Below are 18,354 nucleotides of genomic sequence, written 5' to 3'. Positions count from 1 at the left end.
AATTTCCATAATTACCCTTAAAAATATATTTATATATTTATTTGTTTTTAATCGGTTGCTCTTTTATGTAATTTTATATATTTCAAAAGCTATCAGCTACTTTTGCCAAACACTCATATAACAAATAAAAGCAACAACTTCCCGCTACCAGCTACCCGCTACCCGCTACACGCTACCAGCTACCTGCTACTAGCTAACCGCTACCCGCTTCCAGCTAACAGCTACTTTTACCAAACATGCTCATAATTACTTACCCTCCTGAGTTTCCTTTCAATTTGGAAAGGAAAAAAAAAACATTTTTTTTAAAATTTTTCTTTCAGTTTTTTATAACTCAGGAACACAAAATATAATTTTATTTTTTCTCCTTATTTTTTTTCCTCTTTTTTCTTTTCTTTGCTAAAATTTGGGAACTAGGTGTAAGCACCTAGTTCATTTAAAGCATACTCGTTGTCACTAATTTGAAACACCTGTCATATGATTCAAACGTTTTGACCATTTAAAAGCATTATTTCAAACAAAAGCATAATTTGTGAAAAAATAGGTCATGACGTCCTAAAAACCAAGGTTTATGTAAAACTTTCAAAGATATACGAAGGTGCAACAACTTAAACATCATAACATAATTTAAAGTAAAACCACGACAATCATCATGGCCTTATAAAGATCTATAACTTCAACTAGCATGTTCATTATATAGTTTGACTTGAATTATACATGTTAAAATACGTATTTTAGGCTTGGTAAGCCAAATTGGTAATATCGAAATTCAACATCTTAGAGTCCAAAGAACTTGCATTTTCCTTAAGCTAATAAACAACCTTAAGACATTTAAAAAATCCTCTTTATAAATAAATAAAAACATTTAAAATGAGAATAACAATTGCACAATGTCTTAGGCATAATGTATAATACACTATTGTCTTTGGACTCATGGATCATTTTCGTAAATACCAAGAAAGTGGATCAAATACACGTATTTTAGACAGACTAGTGGTTATTTTTGTTATAAAAATATTAATTACTTTAGGAAAGATCGTTATTTTGATGATTTTCTCTTTTATATTTATAAAAAAAAAAAAAAGTTTTACACTTTTTTCACCCAAGTAAAAAAGAAGACGAATCATACCTAAGGATATGGGCTAGTCTTCTGTAGGTCAACAGTTCGACGAAGAAATTGAACCCCCGATCTGGAGAAACACATTCAGTCTTCAATTCCATCAGACATGGAGGTAGACGGCGGCGCCGGTGATGGCGTTTCGGTATCAGTAGCAGTCGTGGCATGTACCGCTATGACTATTTTCTACGTTGCCATTCTTTACTCTCCCACATTGATCCTCCGTCTCCCGCCTCCCACATCCTTCAAGAGCTACATGACTCGACGGTTCGTTTGCGCTGGTATTTCTACCGTCGTTTCGCTTCTTGTCTGCGCTTGTATCCTTCCTGTAAGTTGAAACTTCCATTATCCCCTTTCTAGTGCAAATTTCGATAGTTGACAAAATCAGCGATGTGTATTAGAGCAATGGACTTTTCGAACTAGTAATTGCTTTCCTTCAGCTCAAAAGCTATCAATTTATCGATGTTACAGTCCCATTTTAGGCCCTACTTCATTCTTTTAGTAGTTTATTTTTCTCCAACCAGTTTTAGGGTTTAAACAACTGTACATAGAGAAGTGATCCCAAGAAAATTGAAATGATTCACTTATATCTAACTTCAGGGCTAACCAAATTCATATCCTACAATCCCATGATTGAGTTATAAACTATCCTGAAAAACATTATGTTCTCAATCATGTATTTCCTTTTCAACTTACTGATGTTACCAAATTTCTCCCTAATTGTTCCAGATAAAGAGCTGGGAAACACCATACTTGTTTAGTGCTTATGGTATCCATCTACACCACACTGTAAGTAGTCCTTATGTTTGTACACAGGTGCATCAAACATGAATAAAGTCATAAACACTTGTTTTTATCAATTTATGTATCTTTCATGATTTGCAGATTGTAAATTGCTGAAATGGACTTTTATGTATGAAACAGTGGGAAGCTGTACTCCTTCCTCTTTTCCTCACTTCTCTCATGTACACCGGATCATTTCTCCTCAAGTTCTTCTCACTCTGGACCTCGTTGACCAAGCAAAGTGGTCAACAAATAGATCTATCATTTCATGGCATAAAGACTGCTCTTCAACACTTCATCAACTGGATACATTCACATGTATGCAATATTTCATCATGGAGACTCTATATCGTGGTCAGTTTCTAATGTCTCTTGTTTTCAAAGTTCTATTTAAATATTGAGTTTATAAAGTGAGAATTTATCAAATTTACAGGCTCCACTTACAGAAGAGCTGGTTTTTAGAGCTTGTATGATACCTTTGCTTCTATGTGGAGGATTTAAACCATATACAGTAATACTTCTTTCTCCAGTTTTCTTCAGCCTAGGTGAGTCCAACAGTTTTTTTTATTTTCACCATATTTTATTCCACATATTCATGTCAAAGAGCTTTTCTTACACCATATATTTTGCAGCTCACTTAAATCATTTACTGGAGTTCTACATGCATCAAGATTCCAGTTTTCTGAAAGCTTGCATGGTTGTAGGTATTTGCTTCTTTTTCACATGCCCTTTAACATTTTTTTTATTGAAGGATTTTTTTTATTATATTCACCAAATATCTCTTTCCTATTTTTTTAGGTTTTCAACTTGGGTACACTGTGATCTTTGGGTCATATGCATCATTTCTTTTTGTCCGAACTGGTGAGTGATGATTAAATATCAATAATATGTTATATGTTTTATTAATTGCTAGTGATTTATGTAAATAATATTTGTTGTTAATTGCAGGACATATAGCAGCACCACTTGTGTCACACATGTTTTGCAATTTCATGGGCCTTCCTGCATTTTTTTCTCCAAGGACAAGTAACAAAACACATTTTTATAATTTCATTTATCTATTTATATTATTATGGTTCAATTAATTAGTCATAATTTTTCAAATCTGAAAATTTCAGGAATGGTGAGTGTGGGATTTGTGGCAGGGGTAGTTGGATTTGTATATCTTTTGTTTCCACTCACTTCCCCTGAGCTGTACAATGATAGAATTGACAATTGTAAATGCTGGCATAGATACTGTGATTGGAGGAGCTAGAGAGTATGCAGTTGCTTATTAATACCAAATGTAAACTCAACAACTGTGAAAATTGACTTTTTATTTTTATTTTTATTAGATCTTAATATTGTTTGGTTGATCTTGGAATTGGAACAGAAAAGAAACGTAGTTTGAGAATTCCTTTAAAGAAAGATCTATTAAGTTGTTGGAGTAAATCAGTTCATAACACAATTGATATCTACTTGGTAGCAAATTAGTTATAACACACTATTCTATAAATAACATAGAGAGGGAAAAAATTTCCATAGCTAAAATCTGTAGCAAATTCGTTATGAAATAACTAGTCTGTATCAATGTTTCACTATAAATTTTGTAGCAATTTTTTATTATAAACTTCATAGCAAATTTTTTAACAAATTTCATTATAAATTCTTTAAACAATGAACTACATAACATATAAAGCATAGCAAATCCTGTAAACACTACACTTATGCAAACTTATTCTAAGGAGCATTTATATTCTATAATACAAGATCCTCTATTCCATTTAGCTTCTATATATTTGTAGGCATAATTTATAGATTTGATAAGTGTTGACAATATGATCATCGATCCACCTGTTTCCTCCATCAATGGTCATCTACTTGATTCTTGATTCAATTACTCATAGCATGTATGCATATACATCACTTAGCAAGGAGCATTAGAACTATCATCAAGTTCCATCTTTTCAACATTTTGGTACTCATACATCCGCGAACACACCAAGTAATATCCAAAGTTGGTCAACCCAATACCAGTCAACACCCAATACAAGTTATCCATCCTCCCATCATTAATCCCATCAGGCAACCACCCCGTCGTCTTCCTCACAAGATCAACCAACGCAGTCCCCAAATAAAACGCTACTCCAATAAACAAGGCCACTATTGCAGCAGCTGTGCTCTTCATCGACTTAGGAAACTCTTGGTAATACAACGACACATGACCCGGTAAATGAAACGCTTCACCAGCACCAATAACCACAAGTTGTGGAACCATCCAAAACACTGACATTGGCACGACTGAATTCCCTTTTAGGTCATGTGATCGAGCCATAGCAAGTCGTTTTGACTCGACCAGTGCTGAAATGGCCATGCCTGACGCATTCAGAACATGGCCCACCCCTATTCGTTGTAGGGGTGTGAGGGAGGTGTTTGTAAGTTTTTGGTATGTGGGAAGAAGGAAACGGTCGATGAGGGCGATAAAGATGGAAGTTGAAAGGATAGCGAAGACAATCATGGTTCCTGCTGAGATTTGGAAGGTGGTGGGTGTGGGTCCGAGGTGACGATCCATGGCTAAAGTTTGGAGGACTATTAGGCTCATTTGGATGGCTAAAGGGGTGGACATCATAACACCAGTTGACCAAAGTGGGGAGATTCTGATTAGGGTTTTGAGGTCTTCGACTTGTTGTATTGTGCAGAGTTCCCATGGTTTTTTAATCGAGCTGTTGTCCGAAGTGGTGTCCCCTTGGGTTGTTATTAGAGCTGCATGGTTTAGGAACCTGTATCACTTTTAATCATTAGTTACAGTCACTTGATATATAAAAAAAAAAAAACATAATCATTAATCATAAATTTACCAACACTTACTTTATACAACATTGAATGCTTGTTTAAATGTTAACATAATCTGTGTGACATTTTAGTAAATGATTTGGAACATGTTTGTATACTTTTCTACCAAAAACCTTTGTGTTAGAATAAATTCAAAAAAATTATGAAACATGATTGCATAAATATTCACTTATCCCTTCTAAGTGTATCAAATATGGATGGTGTAGGTATATGAATGCCATTTTTCTTTTGCTTATTAGATGGAAGGTGTTAACAAAAGCAAAGAGTTTTTTCTCTCAAACAAATATCACATTTTCTCTCCTGCCGATCAAAAAAAATGTCATATTTTTCATATTAGCTACCTTTATGCATAATTTGACACCGTCATTGTTTAAAAACACATTAAAGAAAATAATATAAACTAATGTTTTTCAATACAAATCCAAATTTTAAACAACTTCCCACATTAAATTAAATAATCGATGTTAATTGTAAATTTTCAAATAAAATCTTTCTATTCTCACAAAAAATTTTAAATTTTAACACTTGTCATTTAGTATCTCTGTTAATTAAACATACTTTTTATTAGTTGTATATTATCATTTTCTTTATTTTAGATGTTGGAAACAAATTATTTACTTTAGGTTTCATATATATATATATATATATATATATATATATATATATATATATATATATATATATATATATAGGTTCAAATGTTTCTCACATCTATTGTGTGCTAGAATGCACCAATAGAAATTTAGTATTAATTATATGTATATTAAATGCTATCCATACTTATAACTCATTTTTATGGAAACTAATTAAATTCGTCATTAATGTCAACAATAATATTCTTTCAGAATTAATTCATATCTAGAAGAATGAGAGTGTATTCTAGTAAAATACAATTTCGTTATTCATATTCCATGCAACTTTATTGTATTTTAAGTGAGTGACTCCTAAAACAAAATACGAACTCGTATATAAAAACCTAGATGCGAATTCATTCTGAAAGAATGTTATTGCTGACATTAATGACAGATTTAATTAGCTTCCATAAAATTAGAATTATAATTATGGATATCATTTAATATACATATAATTATGGAAATCATTTAATATTTATATTTATTTAATTACTAAATTCTTATTGGTGAATTCTAGCACACAATAAATATAAGAAACAAAATAACATAGTCCAATATATATATATATATATATATATATATATATATATATATATATATATATATATATATATATATATATAATTGCAAAAATGGTCCCTATGTTTATCAAAATTATGTGGTTTTGGTCCAAAAAGTTCCGGAGGTGCCTCAATGGTCCAATTTTGGATCTTTTTAGTGTTTTTGAACCCTATCAGCTGGAAAAGACTATTATGCCCTTATATTTTATTTTTTCTATTTTTTAATTATTGTAATCCTCAATTATTTAGAAATTAAAAAAAAGGGAAATTGTCAGAAAAGTCCTAATATTTTTAGGAAAGTTACACTTTAGTCCCAAGATTTTTTTTTGAACATTAAAGTCCCGATTATTTCATTTTGGCTCAAGTTTACAAAAAGTCCTTTTTTTATTTTAACAGGAAAAGACATATTATCGTGTTTTTACAAAAAATTGGGACTTTAATGTTCAAAAAAATAATCTTGGGACTAAAGTGTAACTTTCCTGAAAATATTGGGACTTTTCTGACAATTTCCCTAAAAAAAATAGCCCAACCCACCCCACTCTTCTATCTTTCACCTCTCTCATCGGAAACCACCAACACTAGCTCCCCTTCTTGACCAGATCTAAACCAAGTGCCCAAAAATCATATTCAATTCCCAAAAATCACACTCAGTGCCCAGATAGATGCAAGGGGTGCTCAACCCCACAAATTAAACCCGCATATCATGCCTATAACAAGTGCCAATAATTGATGCGAGGAGTGCTCAAACCCACAAATTAAACCCTCATATCATGCCCAAAACAATTACATCAATAATAATCAGAAATCAAGGATGAAATCAAAACCCTCGAAACAAAAATTCACAAGTGTACAAAGCTGAAATTAAAACCTGAAACCCAAAAGAATCCTAAACGAAAACCTACATCGCTTTTATTTGATTCACGTTTCAGAGAGTAGAGAGGTGAAGAAGATGATGAACAAGCATGAGTGGGGTGGTGTTGGTACGGAAGAAGTGTCAGTGGGAGATCAATCACATCGATTTAGTTTGCATTTGGGTCTAAAGCCTCTTACATCAGAGTTTGTTAGGGTGGTCGATGATGAACAAGCAGGGAAGTTATGTTTCTCGTTGTAGCCGGAGGAGCACCACAATTCTTGTCGGAGATTGTTAGGGTGGGCGATGATTAAAGCCACTGCCACGATCACCATCGAATGCCACCATAGCCCACCACAAACATTCAATCCCACCCTCACCCTATTTCTCCTTCCTTAGACCTGATGAAACTTCCCCACACATTCGTTGCCGCTCACTCCTTCTTGTGTATGATTCGAACCACCATATTTGTCAGATTCCTCTAAACTTCACCACAATTAATCATCAAAAACCCTAAATTGTTTTGTGCAAACCCTAGCTCTGATTGACTCATATTATGGCGACGGTGGGGAATAACCCATCGATGAGAAATTTACAGTGTAGGCGGTGGGAGGTGGGGTTGTTGTCATCATCGGAGGCAAGGCTTGTGGTGGATGTTATGTTGAGAGTAAAGAAGAAGGAAGATCGAGGGAGAGAGGGAGGGGGAGGGGGATGGGTGGGTATTAGGCATGATGACTTATGTGGGGCTGCTTGAGATTTTGTTTTAGTTTATTTAATTAAAAAAAGAAATCTTAAGAAAATAGATAAAAAGAAATTAAAAAAGCAATTTTAGAGGCATATTCATCAATTCAGACTGGATGTGGACCAAAATCACACGAAAATTTCAATCATAGGGACCAAAACCATATAAGGTATCTAAAATTGGACCACTGATGCACCTTCAAACTTTTTTGGGCTAATGCCTTAAAAACCCGTGAATTTTAAGGTTTAGTCGGTTTTGCCAAAAGTTGGATTTTATGTTCATTTTTGTCCTCACATTTTCCAAAATAATATTCGGTTTTACCCTTTTATCGGTAATTTCAGGTCACCATTATATTAAATTCATAAAAAAAAACTTTAAAATTTCTTTTTTTTTATCCTTAAGCTTATTACGTTTTTTATGCTTTTACCATAAATATTTTTTCTTCATATTATACGTATTCATGTAGAAAAATCGTATTTATATACGAAAAAATGTTTAATTAAATATTGTATTTATGTTCTTTTTAAATGTTATTTCTTATATATATATATATATATATATATATATATATATATATATATATATATATATGAGTTTTTTGCTTGGTTATACCGTTTAAAATGTAAAAGAAAAAAAATATATGTTTTTAGAACTATAAAATATAAATACATATTTTTATTTATCAACCAAAAACATGTTTATATGCAAAAAAACATGTCCAATCATAATGTGTTTATATATATATATATATATATATATATATATATATATATATATATATATATATATATATATATATATTAGAAGTACAAATACATTTTTTTTATATAAATACGATTTGCTGCATGAATATGTATAATGTGAAAAAAAAAATACTTAGAGTAAAAGCGTAAAAATAATTATAATATTAATGGTAAAAGCGTAAAAAACTGTCAACTTAAGGGTTTTTTTGCGAAGTTATTATTATGATAAATTGGAAAACCTGTAATTACTGGTAAAAAAACCGAACATTTTTTGTAAAATATGAGGATAAAAACGGACATAAAATCTAACTTTGGGCAAAACCGACAAAAACTTTTAAACGTAAGGGTTTTATGACATTAGTCCAACTTGTTTGGTTCAAAACCATATAATTTTGACAAGCACGTGGCCTAATTTTTAGTTTTCTCTCTCTCTCTCTCTCTCTCTCTATATATATATATATATATATATATATATATATATATATATATATATATATATATATATATATATATATATATATATAAAATTAGGTTCGTGTAAGACGGCCTAATTTTGTGAGACCGTGAGACGCAATCCTAGCCAATTATTTTGTAGATAAAAAAACATTTTTAAAATGCAAAATAAATAAAAAAATTTGAAAAAAAAAATTTCAAATATTATTTTTGTTATTTATATTTTCCAAAAAAAATACCAAAAAATAAATAAAAATAAAATACCATTTTTACGTATTCTAGTAGAATATTAGAATATTCTAGTAGAATATTAGAATATTTTACATATCTAACAAATTTAGTAGAATATTCTAACATTCTAAAAATCACATTAGAATATTTACAGTGTAATATTCTATTACAATATTTCACGTATTTTTCAAAAAAATGGTTTTTTTTTTATTTTTTATTTTTTTAGGTAATTAAAATGATGAAAATAATAATTAAAAAAAGAATTTTTGGATTTTTCCTTGTATTTTGCATTTTAAATTATTTTTAGATTTGGTCTCACGGTTTCACAAAATTAGCATGGTCTCAAATGAACTTTAACCTATATATATATATATATATATATATATATATATATATATATATATATATATATATATATATATTAACATTTTTGTTTTTTAAAAGGTTAAATGTTAGCAGTGTGCGGACCACATCTTCAGATATATACAGAAGAAGTGATTGACTAAACTTCTATAGTTTTGTAAAAATAAGATTGTTTATTATTTTTTTTAAATGTGGAGATTACTAAAGTAAACCAAACTTTAAATAAACTGATTTTTTTTAAATTTTAAAAGTGTTTTTTAACATTAAATTTAAATAAATTGTTATAAGCTAATACCTGAATTTTAATTAAGGTTAGTCTATATCCTGTTTTTCTTCAACGACTCTAATGACATTGTTGTTCACTTGTTTTTGAACATCAGGCGACTCTTGATTTTACCATTTAACCTAACTTTTATATCGTTTTTTTTTAACTCGAGAACATAAATATACAATTATATATCTTCATTTCCCTTCCCTTTCTTTTCTTATTTCCCTTCTTTTTCTTTCAAATAAAAAACTCGAAACACAACGTTAATGTATTTTCCATGAGGTTTAAAAAAAAGATCAAAATCGAATAAGATGAGTATTTCTTGAAAAACAATGTCAAAGATGTATGGTTTTTAGGGCTTAGACTAGGGGTTCTAAATCCAACAAAGACAAATAAGTAGAGTACTATTTTTTTCTATTTTTCGTTTTTGATTTTTCATGTATAAAAAAATGTCTTTAATAAGAATTGAATCCGCAATGGAGACCCTGAAAAGTGAAAACCACATATATACTTCAATTTTTTTTGGTACAATTTATTTTATTTACATTTTTATGAAATATTTGTTTGATCCATTTTTAAAAATTTCAACCTCATGAATATATTTAAAAATTCATGAGTTTGTGTTTCAAAAAATAATCTTGCCAATTCATAAGTTCTTTTTTCATGAAATTGATAGTTATTCTCTGATAGACGTTTAAAATGTTGTTAACTGGTTATATTGATATGTTAGCCTTCAAATATGATCATTTTAAATTAAATTATCTTTAATAAAAATTCACATGATTTCCTTATTGAACAAAATAATATCTAACTAAAATTGACTTAAAAAAACTCAAAGGATAAATTTGAAAAAAGAAAATACACTTCGTTTATATTTAAATTCCGATTGAAATTGATTGTTTGAATGCGAATATGGTCCGCTATTCATATATTCATGTATTACGCAATAATTGCGCCATACATGTGTTACATATGCACTAGTCATTCATTTATACTTTGCTTCAATGCCAAGTATTTCTCACTCATGATCATTGCCTAAAAGAGGAAAATATAAAGGTGATACTAATTCATATACATTGATATTGATAAGTCCTTTTAAACACAATCTACACAAGATACCACTTGAAAGACATTTAGGTATTTTATTTGTAATTTATTTTGTAAGAACTTTGGGTATTATATTATTTTATCAAGTGTCTTTTCAAGATCGATGATATTAATGTCCCCGTACATAACTAGCTGGAATTTTCATGGTAAAAAATAAAGAAGTTTAATGTTATAATTAAAATTTTCCAAAATAAAATAGTATACAACTAAATGAATAGGACTAATATTATAAAAGTCCTAAATTTTTAACCCGTAATTGAAAAAAACCCTAATATTTTTTTTATTGCTATGACCACAACTTTCTCGCAGAATTATCACTCTAGTCCATTTAACGAGTTTCATGGTTAACTTGATTAATTTTTTTTCAAAATTAGTCCCAAAAGTTCAAATTTGATCCTTGAGGTTTGCAAAAAATTACACTACATGATGTTTTAACTTTATTTTTCGTTTTTTGTATATTTTATTTATTTTCGGTTTTTTTTATAAATATATATACATTTTTTATTTTCTTTTTTGTATATACTTTATTTATTTTCATTTTTTAACTTTATTTTTCATCAATTTGATTTTTTTTACCTTTTTATCTTTTTTTTTCTATTTTATAGTGTATATATAAAGTATATTAGAACCTTTTTTTAGTTTTTTTTTTCATATTTCTTTTTGTATTATATTTTAATTTTTTCATCTTTTTTTTTTATTTTTTTTTTATTTGTTTTCCAATTATTTGTTTTTATTTTTTTGTATTATTAACTTTTTATTGACCTTTTTCAAAAAATATAAAATGTATTAATATTTTAGATTATATTACAATTTATATAATTTATAGTTTTTGTAATTTTTTTTATTTTTATTCAAGTAAATAAATTTGTTATGTTTATATTTGTAATTTCGGTCCAACTTATTTTCTTTTTACTTTTTTTTAGTGCTATTATATTTATGTTACGAAAAATGAAAATTAAAAAAAAATAGCTTGTTTATTGAGAATTAGTGTTTCAATGTGTTATATAACTTGGAAATTAAATCATATTTTTATATGTGATATCAATAGTTTAAATTCAAGATAATATTTTTCAATTTGATAATAGACTAAAAGAAAATAATAATAATAATAATAATAATAATCGGTCTCTATAAAAAACTTGTTATACTAATTTATAAAAGGTAAAAAAATCAAATTGTTGAAAAATAAAGTTAAAAAATGAAAATAAATAAAGTATATACAAAAACGAAAATAAAAAATGTATATATATTTATAAAAAAACCGAAAATAAATAAAGTATACAAAAATCGAAAAATAAAGTTAAAACATCATGTGGTGTGATTTTTTGCAAACCTCAGGGACCAAATTTGAACTTTTGGAACTGATTTTGCAAAAAAAAATAACCAAGTTAACCATGAAACTCGTTAAATGGGCTAGAGTGATAATTCTGCAAGAAAGTTGTGGCCATAGCAATAATAATAAAAAATATTAGAGCTTTTTCCAATTACGAGTTAAAAATTTAGTACTTTTATAATATTAGTCCAAATAAATAATAAAATTATTGTTTCTTATAATTAGCCATGCCCAATAATTATTATTAGGATAGGGATGTGAGAAAAAACCGAAATCAAATAGAACCGAATGTGTTTGTATTATTTGGTTTTCAGCTAATTTAATTTGGTTAACCGAATAAACCGAAATATATATATATATATATATATATATATATATATATATATATATAGAGAGAGAGAGAGAGAGAGAGAGAGAGATGTACTGTTGACATTAAAAAACATAGAGATATTAAGATTCAATATCAGCCACATATTTCAATTCGGCCGCTCTAACCCTCCAGCTTACCGGCGCGACAGACATGTTATATTCATAAATTTTAATATAGCGTCGTCTGTTCCTTTCTCCTTCGCCGTCATCCCCACCACCACAACCGTCACTTCCGCCACCACTACCACCATCTCTGACACCAGCTGACCCCACCACTGCTACCTCCGTCATTTATACCACCGCCACCTCTACTACTAGTACCTCTTCTGCCTCCAACTGTTATAATTATATATGATTACTCAATCTGTGAACATACATATATGTATAATCATTTATGATTAGGCATATACGTACAAACATGTATACTCATATATGATTATACGTCTCTGTCATATAATCATTTATGATTAGGCATACCTTGCTGCTGCCGGTACGGTGGAGCGTTAGAGAGGCAAATGAAAAATATGTGGCTGAAGGTTGAATCTCAAGATCTCTATTTTTTTTAATCTCAAGTGAACAATCCCATGTTGAGATCCGTTAAGAACATAAATATTCGTGAAAACTTGAGAATTTAAAAAAAAAATATACAAAATAAATATTTTGAGACATCTTTTTTACTTTATATGTATAATCATTTATGATTAGGCATATACGTACAAACATGTATACTCATATATGATTATACGTCTCTGTCATATAATCATTTATGATTAGGCATACCTTGCTGCTGCCGGTACGGTGGAGCGTTAGAGAGACAAATGAGAAATATGTGGCTGAAGGTTGAATCTCAAGATCTCTATTTTTTTTAATCTCAAGTGAACAATCCCATGTTGAGATCCGTTAAAAACATAAATATTCGTGAAAACTTGAGAATTTAAAAAAAAAAATACAAAATAAATATTTTGAGACATCTTTTTTACTTTATAGGTCATTAAGTCGTTATTAAGAACTTAATTTGCTGGGAAAAAAACAATTTTTTATGTATATGTGCAGATTTTTTGAGATGCATACATGCATATTAGAAATTGCGCATATATACAAAAAAAATCATTTTTTTTAGTTTTTTTAGCAAATGAAGTACTTAATAAGTGACTTAATTTCCTATAAAGTAATATATATATATATATATATATATATATATATATATATATATATATATATATATATATATATTAGACGTGTCAAAGTATTACTCCATTTATCCCAAAATTATAGTCCATGTTTCCTTTTTGGTTTGTCCCAAAATAATAGTCCACTTCTAAAAATAAATAACGTTTTTACCAAAATACTTCCTCATTATTACTTAACCAACTAAGCATTTAATGGAACATTAAATGCAAAGTAAGGACAAAACTGTCATTTTATTAAATAAAGTTAATTGTAATTAATGTTTGTCTTAATATGTGTGTTTTTTGTCTGTGGACAATAGTATTGGGACCGAGGGAGTATTAAAAAAAATAGAAAAGTTTTTGTTTTCTCACGAATATATATATATATATATATATATATATATATATATATATATATATATATATATATATATATATATATATATATATATATATAAAGGTTTATTTGAGGCCATGAATTTTTTCTTATACATGAGGATGCAACCTAGGCATTTATTTTCAAGATCAAAAAATAAAAAATAAAAAAAGCAAAAAAAGGATTAATTCTCGTCACATTTCTTTTCAATAAAAATTATAAAAATAAAAAAATCAACGTCAAAAGCAAATATTCCAACAAAAAATTTATTAATAATATATATATATATATATATATATATATATATATATATATATATATTTGAAATAATTATACGTGTAATCTGAAGTATTCTAAAAAACTTATAGTATAATATTTTAGTGGAATGATAAACATACATATACATACATAAACATACATATAATATTTTGTTAGAATATTATATGTAATGTTAAAAAGATAGGTTTATTTATTTATTTATTTGTAATAAAAATGATGAAAATAATAATAATATATTTTTTTTGAATGTTTCCATTTACTGCATTTTAAAATATTTTTTTTGTTGACACCCGAAATGATTGGGTAGAAATGCTTCTCGAATAAAATGTCAAATAGACTTGTAAATCGGTCCGGAATCGAAAACCGAACAAGTTGTAAACTAAGAACCAAGAACGAGAGCAAATACTACTAACTAGTTTCAACCGGTTCGATTTTTCAATGAAAAAACGCATCCCTGATATCAAATATTAAAATAATCTCCAAGTATTCATATAATTGGATATATTTGTATTGTATATGTTACTATATATTTAGATAAATAAAGAGTAGTTACCGATGTGTCTATAGTGTTCTAATGACAGAATTATTTATTATTTATCTTCTTTGACTAAAGATCGACATCAATAATGTAACACCCAGTTCCAGGTAAATATTTCTTTAGAATTTTCAATTAATTTTTAAGGGTTTAAACCTTGGTTACGACGTGGGCACTTGTGTGTCACGATGTGACCATGTTTGAGGAAACGCACATTTCACTTAAGTGCCACGGCGTGACCGCATGAGGGTCACGACATGACACCTGTTTCAAGCCAAAACCTCAATTTTGGGGATTTTCCCTCTATTTAAGGGAAGTGAGGGTTAGGGTTTGCTCACCCTCAGCCTCTATCACCTCCCTTCAACCTCCAAAACCCTAATCTCCCATAAGTTGAACATTGAGCTCCATTTTTGGTGATTTCTAGCCAAGAAGAAGAAGATGATGAAGAGTTTTGTGCATCATTCCAGCTTGGCACGCCTTACCATCATCCTTTCTCACACTCTGGACCTTTGTGAGTATTCAAAGTTCCATGTATGATCCTAAGCGCTTAGATATAGATTTTTTATGTATTTGTGGTTAGAAGTGATGGATCTGAAGTTTGATAGAGATTTGAACTCTTGCATGGGATCTTGACCCTATTTGTCACCATTTTTTTACCTAGTTTAAGTTCAAGACATGCATTGGTCATGCATGTCTATAAAGCACTGATTTTTATGATCTTTTAGGAGTATGAAAGCCTTCGGGAAAGTATGGATGGGTGGAAAAAGGATTAAAAGCTTAATGCATTAAGCTGCCCATAGCGTTTCTCATGACGTGACATTTTGGTTGTCACGTCGTGACGAAGGCTCATCCGCTACTATCCAGTCTCTATTATACCACGACGTGACCAAAGGGTGGTCACGACGTGGCGATCGGCTAAATGACTTTTTGAGGGCTGACTTTGACTGGATCGTTGACTTTTTGACGAAGTTTGACTTTAGGTCAGACTTGGGGTTTGGGTGTAACTTGAGGAATTGTCCTTGTTTGCCGTATAGGCGACCTGTAGAGTTGGTTAGCGGATTGGTGATCATTACTATTACCTTCTAGACTACGAGGTGAGTTTCTCACCATACTCGTGGGTCGAAGGCACCAATGTCAACCCATTAGATCATGTTATGTATCATTGTGTATAGGATGTTGCTATGTTATAGTGGTCTGTTAGATTGATAAATTTGTATGATTTCCTGTACTTGTTGGTCATTTATTTCCTGTTTGCATATGTCGACATAGTGCGGTTGGGTTGATGCGGTACGACTTTGTGTTGTAGGCCAACAAACCCAAGGGCAATCCAGTAGGGAGACTGTGGGCCCAGGGGCAATCCAATTTTATACTGTAGTCCCGGTGTGCATGCATTGTTTATGTATTGTTGTGTGGGTATTTTGGAGGAACTTACTAAACTTTTGCTTACAGTTGTTGATTTCAATGTTTCAGGTACTTCTGATGATCGGGGCAAAGCGAAAACGTGATCATACACATCCTCCTATGATTTTATGTTTTGAGAGATTGACTTGATACTCTGAGTTTTCTTGGATATGATTTGAAAACTATGGTTGTTATCTATGGATTCTTGTAGAAATGTTTTTATAAAAATCAAAAAATTTATCATGGTTTTGGGATGTTACAAATAAATTATAATAAAGAAAAAATTTGATATGTAGTTTAAGTAAACTTTTATTTGATTACATTCGTAATTGTAATCGAAATCGAACATTATTTGGTTTGTTTCAAGTTACTTTCTGAGATATTAAAATATTGGTTAAACCAAAAACCAAGAATATAACGACTATTATATTATTTTTATATGAAAAGAAAGTCGATTAAAATGGTACTATGTCAAATGTTAAAAGGATATAACGACTATTGTATTATTTTTATCGTTTTTTTTAAATGTTTGATAAACTATCTCAACCGGATGAAAATGATGTTTAATTATTAGAAAAAAGAAACTTTTAAAAAGGTTTAAGAATTAAAAATAGCTTTTTTTATTGATATTACCAATTAAATAGAAATAAATAACCTTTAGATAATTAATTATTTATTGTTTACTCATTACAAGTTACAAAATTAAGTTGGCTTATTCAGAAATGTTCATATCACCAAATTATTACCATCAGTTATGACAAAAAAGAAAAATACTCTTAAAGTGTATAAGTAAAAAATATCTGTATCAAATTAATTCTAGTATTTAATATACAATTTAAATTCTCAATTGCATTTACTTATAGCTTTACGAAACAATATAATGATATAGTAAAATTCTATCATCTTTCCATTGGAATAACGTAACAATTTACCAAATATCATACCAATTTGTTATATGAGACTTTTGTATTTTAGTTAAGATCAAGTTTTCTCAATAACAAAATTTATTATTTGTAGAATCACCAATCTTAATATATATATATATATATATATATATATATATATATATATATATATATATATATATATATATATATATATATATATATATATATATTCCACCATAAAATAAGTAAATATATAAAAACTTGTAGATACTTACTTCAAACTATTTGTTGGAGTTGTTCTAACCAATTTTGTTCCTTCAACATATGGCTCTTGACAATAATCCTCACTTTTTAGCGACAACAAAACATTTCTTTTCCGGAAAGCTGCTACCACAACACAAGCCAGACGAGCAAACGGACTGGCTTGTGGTTTCAACAGCCGATATTTACTTCTTCCTACCGCAAAAATCACTAAACCAATCAAATTAGCAGCAACACATATACTGTACCCCAATCCCCAACTTATATTGTCTTCAACATAAATAATCCCCACGACACTAACAAGTGTCCCGACATACGAGGTAAAAAAGTGCCAGTTAAAAAAAAACCCTTGATCCTTAGGGTTATCAAATTGATCTGCTCCCATTGTTGCTAACGTGAACCGCGTACCTGCGAGCCCTACGCTTGAAAGAGCCACACTCATGTACAAGATTGCAAGTTGACTTTTTGATGAGCCTACGCAAAGGTCCGACCCATTTTCGCATGGTGCAGGCTTTAACGGGCCGAGTGTTGCGGTTAGGGTTAGCAGCAATATGCCCGCCAAAGATATAAGAGATGAAACCGAAATTATTGTAAACGATCCAAAAAATGAGTCAGCGAGTATGGCTCCTAGGATTGGAAGCAAGGTGGTGCAACCGTTGACTATGTTTGCGATTTGAGCAGCATCGATGCTTTTGATGTTAAATTCGTTGATTAGGTACACGATAATATTAGTTGACCATCCTGCCGCGGCTAGTGTCAAACCAGCCATTGTTGCTATATTTTGATTGAAAAAATGGTTTTTGTTATGATTTGAAAGAGACTTGGATTCTAAAACTAAAAGTTAAACAAAAGAAGAACATATACATACCTATGAGAAAAGGGAAGGTGATCCAGCCTCCTTTGGCAGGTGTACCAGATGGTTTTGTATCCATGGCTGCTAAATTTGTATGTAACTGAATGTGTAAGTTTATTTTCGGGTATATATAGAAAACGGGACAATGGACCCCATAAAGGTAGGGTCATACCATATGTATGTCAATAATGTCAAGTCATCAGAACTATGGAC

At 29.7% G+C, this 18,354-nt stretch overlaps 2 protein-coding genes across 2 annotated transcripts; one reads left to right on the top strand and one right to left on the bottom strand.

Moving 5' to 3' along the window:
- Nucleotides 1-1,126: 1,126 nt before the first annotated feature.
- On the top strand, nt 1,127-3,250 carry FACE2 (farnesylated protein-converting enzyme 2). The gene is made up of 8 exons (XM_079075307.1): nt 1,127-1,442; nt 1,844-1,903; nt 2,039-2,251; nt 2,331-2,442; nt 2,530-2,601; nt 2,696-2,758; nt 2,846-2,923; nt 3,016-3,250. Exons 1-8 carry the CDS (start codon nt 1,224-1,226, stop codon nt 3,150-3,152), a joined length of 954 nt encoding a protein of 317 aa, XP_078931433.1. The 5' UTR covers nt 1,127-1,223; the 3' UTR covers nt 3,153-3,250.
- Nucleotides 3,251-3,507: 257 nt separating this feature from the next.
- Nucleotides 3,508-18,228, bottom strand: LOC145150938 (protein NRT1/ PTR FAMILY 2.7-like). Its single transcript, XM_079075306.1, has 3 exons — nt 18,157-18,228; nt 17,303-18,062; nt 3,508-4,656 (listed from the first exon to the last, which is right to left on the bottom strand). Exons 1-3 carry the CDS (start codon nt 18,218-18,220, stop codon nt 3,804-3,806), a joined length of 1,677 nt encoding a protein of 558 aa, XP_078931432.1. The 5' UTR covers nt 18,221-18,228; the 3' UTR covers nt 3,508-3,803.
- Nucleotides 18,229-18,354: the final 126 nt, after the last annotated feature.

The sequence above is a fragment of the Lactuca virosa genome, chromosome 1 (genome assembly GCF_052849685.1).
Source record: "Lactuca virosa cultivar CGN04683 chromosome 1, Lactuca_virosa_CGN04683_v6, whole genome shotgun sequence".
Lineage (NCBI taxonomy): Eukaryota > Viridiplantae > Streptophyta > Magnoliopsida > Asterales > Asteraceae > Lactuca > Lactuca virosa.
This window is presented reverse-complemented; position numbering and strand designations above follow the sequence as displayed.